Genomic DNA, 7,539 nt, shown 5'->3' on the forward strand with positions numbered 1-7,539 from the left:
TTCGACTGGCCGACAGATGTAGTGGAGTGGCGCACAGGATCCATTAAATTGGAAAATCCAACACCCGGTCCACTACAAATTCTAGACACCACTTACTCCGAATCAGAAAAAATATTGTCTAACCAGATACCCTATACGATCAATAGAACTCGTTTCTGATGTGGACAATCCACTCCCGTGGCAACCACAGAGCATACTCCGACTCCTATAACCGAGACTCCCGTCAAACCTGACGCTCTGATACCAGTTGTTGGGAAATTACGGCCTCACTAATTCCCAATAAACGCCCAATGAAAAAAAAAGTAAAGAAATAAGAACAATACACAACACAAGATTTAACGTGGAAACTCCAAAACAGGAAAAAACCACCGGCCCCCAAAGAGAGAAATACACTATATCACAAATTGTTACAATGATATAGACGACTCTCTTAAGCCAACGACACTCTCCAAAATATTTAACTAATACAACTCTCAAACAAGAGTAAGAAAGAAAGAAATAATCAAATACTTAAAGTGTATTGATTGGTGCAATTTGAAATGAAGACTTAACCCCTCTTTTATAACCAAGCAAGTCCCCTCCAACTTTTTCCTCCCACATATGTAGGATAACATCTTTCACAAATACTATGCAACCATATCCAATTCTTCTAACCAAAACTATATCCAACAAAACCATCTACCAAAACAAATGGTCTTACTACTAGTATGATAGTCAAATGAAGATATACATACGTACACTATGAAATTAATTTCTATCTTAACCATTTTAATATTCAAGGAGAAACTAAAATCGTAATCATCACTTCACAATATATAAGATATTTGATTGATTAATTTAGTGAACTTGAAGTGAAGTGAGGCTGGTCATATTTTCAACCGTCTACAACTTTGTTAGATAATTGAGCTGCGAGATTTTGATGAGAGGACCAGAACCACGATGAAATACATGTAGAAATACTATCATTAGGGGACTACCGATGAACCAAAACACAAGCAGAACTTTTATAACAATAACGAAATACCCGAATATTAAACTGATATCTTATGTTTCAAATTTAACAACAAAGCCTCATACAAACTATAATTTGCGTAGTTATTCTTAAAAAACATAGCATCATCTGACATATGTTATACCTTCAGACAAACAATATTTATAACCAAAATGTATCATCCATGCCGATAGTGAAGCAAAATCATCTCTTTATTATTAGAATTAGAATATATCCGGATGAAATCTCCCGGGAATTGAGCTGCTTTCCTGAGCTTGTCGCAGATGAATTGTCAACGCGTAGTTATTCACCTGTGAACATCAATATACAACAATACTATTTATTAAGCTTGTTTACTACATGATACAAAGCTAACTTATCACTTCTTTAGAAGATTAAAAACAGTTATCATTTAGTATGTTAAAAACAGTCGAGTCAGTTTAAATCGTGAGTCGCAAACAATTTGGGTCCATTTTTACCTATTCGAATTAAATGCATCAAATACGGGCATAAAACTTATGCAATAAAGCTAACAGACTAATATCATTAATAAAATCTATTTAAAAGGTTGTAAACATCGAAACACACTATGTGTAAGCTTGTTTACTACATGATACAAAGCTAACTTATCACTTCTTTAGAAGATTAAAAACAGTTATTATTTAGTATGTTTAGAACAGTCGAGTCAGTTTGAATCGTGAGTCGCAAACAATTTGTGTCCATTTTTACCTGTTCGAATTAAATGCATCAAATACGGGAATAAAACTTATGCTATAAAGCTAACAGAATAATATCACTAATAAAATCTATTTAAAAGGTTGTGACATTGTAAGATCATACTAGTATAGTTGACAAAAGTAATTACAAAAACAAAAGTTAAAAGTTTCACCTCAAGTGTCCTCAACTGTTCTTGATATTGGGACAACATCTGCTTTAGCTGCTGCACCTCTATGGTCCTCTCATCATACTCTTTTTGACGCTCATGCTGAATAGCTACAGCACGTTTCAGTATTGCATTCTCACGCAGAAGAACCTCAATTTGTTCCTTAAAGGCAATATTTTCCTGAAATTACTAGTAGAATCCCAATAAGAGAGTTGCACACACCAACACACACACACACACACACACACACACACACAGAGAGAGAGAGAGAGAGAGAGAGAGAGAGAGAGAGAGAGAGTTGCCTTCTGGAGATTTTCTGCCGCCTCACCAGCAGCACGTTCACTTATGGATTTTTCCAAACTTTCAAGTACACGCATGGCACGAAGTCGGGCGTCATCGATACTAGTAGCAGTAGTCATTTCTGTCACGAACAATTCAACCCATTCTGCACCACTTTTGGGCATGTTTTCATTACCTGATGACTTATCCAATGAGGCAACATCGTCACTTGCAGTTGCCAAACCTGCACTTTCAGTTAACGAGAGAACCAAGTTATGAGTTATCAGAAGACGTACCAATAAAAAGATATTTTATTAAAAAGGATAAGAGGTTACGGGTATTGTATATCAAGTATATGGAGAACCTTCTTTCTCTCAAAAAATCTCTATATATTATAGTAAAAAAGTTCATAATAACTTCGACGAATGACTAAATCTCTCAAAGTTCACAGAAGTATTACACCCAAAAAACAAGATTTTGTTAAACGTCACGTGAGTTATAACAAATACCTTCAAATGAAATGTTGGAATTTTAAACATTACATGTAGCATAGTAAGAGTTCCAAATCAAAATCCATATAAAGAAACAGATAAGTGAACAAATGAAACAAAAATTCTGAAGTTGGGAATGAGATAACTAAGATGAATCAAATACGCATACTTAGGTAAATGATTCACATTTTTTTAATTCACTCACATTTGACGAACCAAAACATAATCTGTAAGTCAAAACGTCCAAACTAAGCACACGTAATAAAAATCAACTGCATTACCTTTATCATTCATTGTGTTTAACTGGCCCGGCACATCTGAGATCCCATCCACGTATCCAAGACATAGCTCGTTAAGACTCTTAATAGCAATCTCTAGATCATTCCCACTCTTTTCGAGCGCTTTCTCCAGAAGCTGCACACATAATTTAACATCATTTCAATGTGCATACACCTTTACGTACAATAACAGTAATCAATGTAAACCAACCTGACATTACAATTCACAGGCAGGCATGCTTTTACCCACTACAGTGGACATTTAAGTTTTAAACCCAACTAGACAGATTATACAAGTATCCAACCAGCATATAATATCATCTCCACACAAAATTTACTGGATTTATATATTTCAAGGGTTCAATCGATCAAAATATATAACGATAACAGATCAAAAATATAGCATCAATATACATATATGAAGTAGATGCAAATATTCAACTAAGGAGAAACATATTCGATTAAGAGATCAATAAAACGAACCTGCTTATCCATGGACGGAAAAACCGATCGGAGTTTATCGACGAGCGACGGAGACGGCGGAGAATTAACGAACGGCGAAAACCGAACCGGAGAATTCGAAGTAAAGTAACGAAGTTTTTTAGAAGCAGGTGGTGATGCAAAATTAGGCGAATTTTCTAAATCTTCAAAGAACGATCTCTTCCCACACACAATCGCAGACATCGTTTGTTGAAATCAATCAAATTCAAACAAATCTGCTATCAGGAATCGATTCGATCCGATAATCAGCGTTTCAGAAACGTACAGTCATATGTATAGAAGATGAATTTGAAGTGACTTTGATGTCAAAATTAGGGTTAGGGTTTGGTGACGTTGATGAGGATGGAGATGATATAAAAATGAAGATAAATTTTGTTTTTGTGGAGGATAGGGGAGAATGGGATTGGGGGTTTTATGGGGAACGGGCTACGAATAAGAAGAGCGCGTGTTTCTTTGTGTAGAGGAAAAATTTTTAAACTTTGTATACTTTTGACAATATGACACGTTGGATCCCTCTACTTTGTACTTTTTGTTTTTCATTTCTAAATTGACAAAAAAGTTGAAATTATTGAAGGGAAAGTTAATTAATTTTACATTATATATCTTTGTTTTTTTGGATATTCATTAAATAACCTTATCATAATATTAAAAAAATAATCTTTTTAGGAATATAGGCAATGAATTTTCATAAATATACAGTACATTGTAAACGAGGATAAGTTTATTGATAAGTTCCAGCCGTAATCTAGTGTCTTCTAGATGCCGTTAGATGTCTCCATTCTAGCCGCAATCTAGAAGATACTAGATATTCAAAGTTTCCAATTTTGACTATGGACATGGAAGAAGCAAAGTTGGAAACAATTACGGCTAGCCACTTGTTTGACAACTCATATTGAAGTATTCAAATTGGAAACGATTACGGCTAGCCACCCTTTTCTGCGTTCACACCATCTAGCGTTCACACTTTTCCACCTCCTCAAATTTTTTCCTAAAAATAGAGGTGGAAACCTTCATTGTAATGCATTCAGAAAAGTGTAATCACACCTAGTTAGTGTGTGTGAGTTTAAGTGTAATCCTAACCAAGAGTGAATACATCCTAGATAGTGGTGAGATTCCTAGTGTGTTAGTTTGAGAGTGTTTTTTGTTTTTTGAGTTCTGTAATACTCTGTAATCTATTCTTGTGAGTAATAGAGTTATTTTCTCTCAAATTTGTGTGTACCAACGTCCAGACGATCCCCTCTCATTCACAACAAGTGGTATCAGAGCCAGGTTAGAGGTGTTGGTCGAGTGTTTGAGTTTTCTGAAGTTTTCAACCCCGTTTGTGTTGAAAAGTTATTTGTAAGGTGATAATGTCCACGGAAGAGTCAGGATCATCTTCCGGAGCCATGATTATGCTCACTGCCACCAACTACACGCTGTGGAAACCTCGGATGGAAGATCTCCTCAGCTGTAAGGATTTTTTTGACCCTATTGAATTAAAGGGTACAAATCCTGATTCCGCCAAAGAGAAAGAGTGGAAGAAGTTAAACCGAAAAACTATTGGTCAAATTCGTCAATGGATTGATCATAGTGTCTTCCACCATGTTGCACAAGAGACAGACGCATATGTCCTCTGAAAAAAGTTGGAGGACATGTACCAGGCCAAGCAGCTCGGAATAAAGCCCTGTTGATGAGGCGTTTAGTCAACATGAAGCTTAAAAGTGGGAACAGTGAGTCGTTTTCTCTCTAACCCCGGGAAAGAGCATTGGAATGCGGTAAAATGGATTCTCAGATATCTTAAAGGTACAACGAAGATTTGTCTTTGTTACGGGGGAGCTGATCCAATCTTGGAAGGCTATACAGATGCAGATATGGCTGGAGATCCTGATAGTAGAAAATCTACTTCAGGATTCATTTACACTTTTGTAGGGGGAGCTGTTTCATGGCAGTCAAGACTACAGAAGTGTGTTGCATTATCCACAACTGAAGCAGAGTATATTGCTGCCGCAGAATGTGACGATCGCTTCAAATCCATATGGACGAACACGTCATTCATTGATTTCATTGCGAGGTATTTGACCTCTATGTGATACATTTTGTAACATTGTATTCGTTTGAAAAGGTATTTCATAAATGAATATATAAATTCCAGGTTTTTAACATCTGATGATTTCTACGTATAGACAATCACCATTTAATGGTTTACAATAATACATCTGTTGACAATACAGTCAAAATAAGATACATGGTAATGGTTTGGTGAATGCAAGTTTCTTGTATATAGCATGTATGACTCCAAGCACATATCTTGTATCACGTATAAGCAAACAGCGGAAGACTTCTAGAATCCTGAGAATAAACATGCTTCAAGTGTCAACACAAAGGTTGGTGAGTTCATAGTTTTAATATTACACATAATCCGTATATCAATGTGGATTACAAAAGTTCAGTTGTTTTATTTAAAACGTTATCAATAGGTTTTACATAAAAGGTGGATCACAAGATTTCAGTTGTTTCATCCGAAACGTTTATCAATCGGTTCTACAAAATTGAGCACCCTGGTAACTAAACTTTAATGCTTATATTATTTGTACCCTTTGTATAATCATCTTAATAATACACGCAAACCAACGTGTACGCTTCTCAAATAGCATACGTCCATTAAAAGGCTAGCGCTCTAGCTCGGACGGGGATATCAAGCCCTATGGATCCATATAATACTACTCGCGCCCACCAGTTCTTATAACCGGCAGTTACTTGTAGTGACCCGAACTTTTCCATGTTTATATATATTAATTGAGATTGATATTTACATGATTAAATGTTTCCAACATGTTAAGCAATCAAACTTGTTAAGACTTGATTAATTGAAATATGTTTCATATAGACAATTGACCACCCAAGTTGATCGGTGATTCACGAACGTTAAAACTTGTAAAAACTATATGATGACATATATATGGATATATATATATAGTTAACATGATACTATGATAAGAAAACATATCATAAAGTATATTAACAATGAACTACATATGTAAAAACAAGACTACTAACTTAATGATTTTTAAACGAGACATATATGTAACGATTATCGTTGTAAAGACATTTAATGTATATATATCATATTAAGAGATATTCATACATGATAATATCATGATAATATAATAATTTAAAATCTCATTTGATATTATAAACATTGGGTTAACAACATTTAACAAGATCGTTAACCTAAAGGTTTCAAAACAACACTTACATGTAACTACTAACGATGACTTAACGACTCAGTTAAAATGTATATACATGTAGTGTTTTAATATGTATTTATACACTTTTGAAAGACTTCAATACACTTATCAAAATACTTCTACTTAACAAAAATGCTTACAATTACATCCTCGTTCAGTTTCATCAACAATTCTACTCGTATGCACCCGTATTCGTACTCGTACAATACACAGCTTTTAGATGTATGTACTATTGGTATATACACTCCAATGATCAGCTCTTAGCAGCCCATGTGAGTCACCTAACACATGTGGGAACCATCATTTGGCAACTAGCATGAAATATCTCATAAAATTACAAAAATATGAGTAATCATTCATGACTTATTTACATGAAAACAAAATAACATATCCTTTATATCTAATCCATACACCAACGACCAAAAACACCTACAAACACTTTCATTCTTCAATTTTCTTCATCTAATTGATCTCTCTCAAGTTCTATCTTCAAGTTCTAAGTGTTCTTCATAAATTCCAAAAGTTCTAGTTTCATAAAATCAAGAATACTTTCAAGTTTGCTAGCTCACTTCCAATCTTGTAAGGTGATCATCCAACCTCAAGAAATCTTTGTTTCTTACAGTAGGTTATCATTCTAATACAAGGTAATAATCATATTCAAACTTTGGTTCAATTTCTATAACTATAACAATCTTATTTTAAGTGATGATCTTACTTGAACTTGTTTTCGTGTCATGATTCTGCTTCAAGAACTTCGAGCCATCCAAGGATCCATTGAAGCTAGATCCATTTTTCTCTTTTCCAGTAGGTTTATCCAAGGAACTTAAGGTAGTAATGATGTTCATAACATCATTCGATTCATACATATAAAGCTATCTTATTCGAAGGT

At 34.6% G+C, this 7,539-nt stretch overlaps 1 protein-coding gene across 1 annotated transcript; it reads right to left on the reverse strand.

Annotated features, from left to right (window-relative positions):
- Nucleotides 1-1,105: 1,105 nt before the first annotated feature.
- On the reverse strand, nt 1,106-3,106 carry LOC139872618 (uncharacterized). Its single transcript, XM_071860530.1, has 4 exons — nt 2,926-3,106; nt 2,177-2,397; nt 1,881-2,054; nt 1,106-1,302 (listed from the first exon to the last, which is right to left on the reverse strand). The coding sequence occupies exons 1-4, from the start codon at nt 2,936-2,938 to the stop codon at nt 1,216-1,218; spliced, it is 495 nt and encodes a 164-aa protein (XP_071716631.1). The 5' UTR covers nt 2,939-3,106; the 3' UTR covers nt 1,106-1,215.
- Nucleotides 3,107-7,539: the final 4,433 nt, after the last annotated feature.

The sequence above is a fragment of the Rutidosis leptorrhynchoides genome, chromosome 10 (assembly GCF_046630445.1).
Source record: "Rutidosis leptorrhynchoides isolate AG116_Rl617_1_P2 chromosome 10, CSIRO_AGI_Rlap_v1, whole genome shotgun sequence".
Lineage (NCBI taxonomy): Eukaryota > Viridiplantae > Streptophyta > Magnoliopsida > Asterales > Asteraceae > Rutidosis > Rutidosis leptorrhynchoides.

Excerpts from the sequence above, each read along its gene's own strand:
- LOC139872618 (XM_071860530.1), bottom strand. Across the intron at positions 2,055-2,176 it reads CGGCAGAAAATCTCCAGAAG|GAAAATATTGCCTTTAAGGA; the intron begins GCAACTCTCTCT and ends TAGTAATTTCAG. Across the intron at positions 1,303-1,880 it reads AACAGTTGAGGACACTTGAG|GTGAATAACTACGCGTTGAC; the intron begins GTGAAACTTTTA and ends TGATGTTCACAG.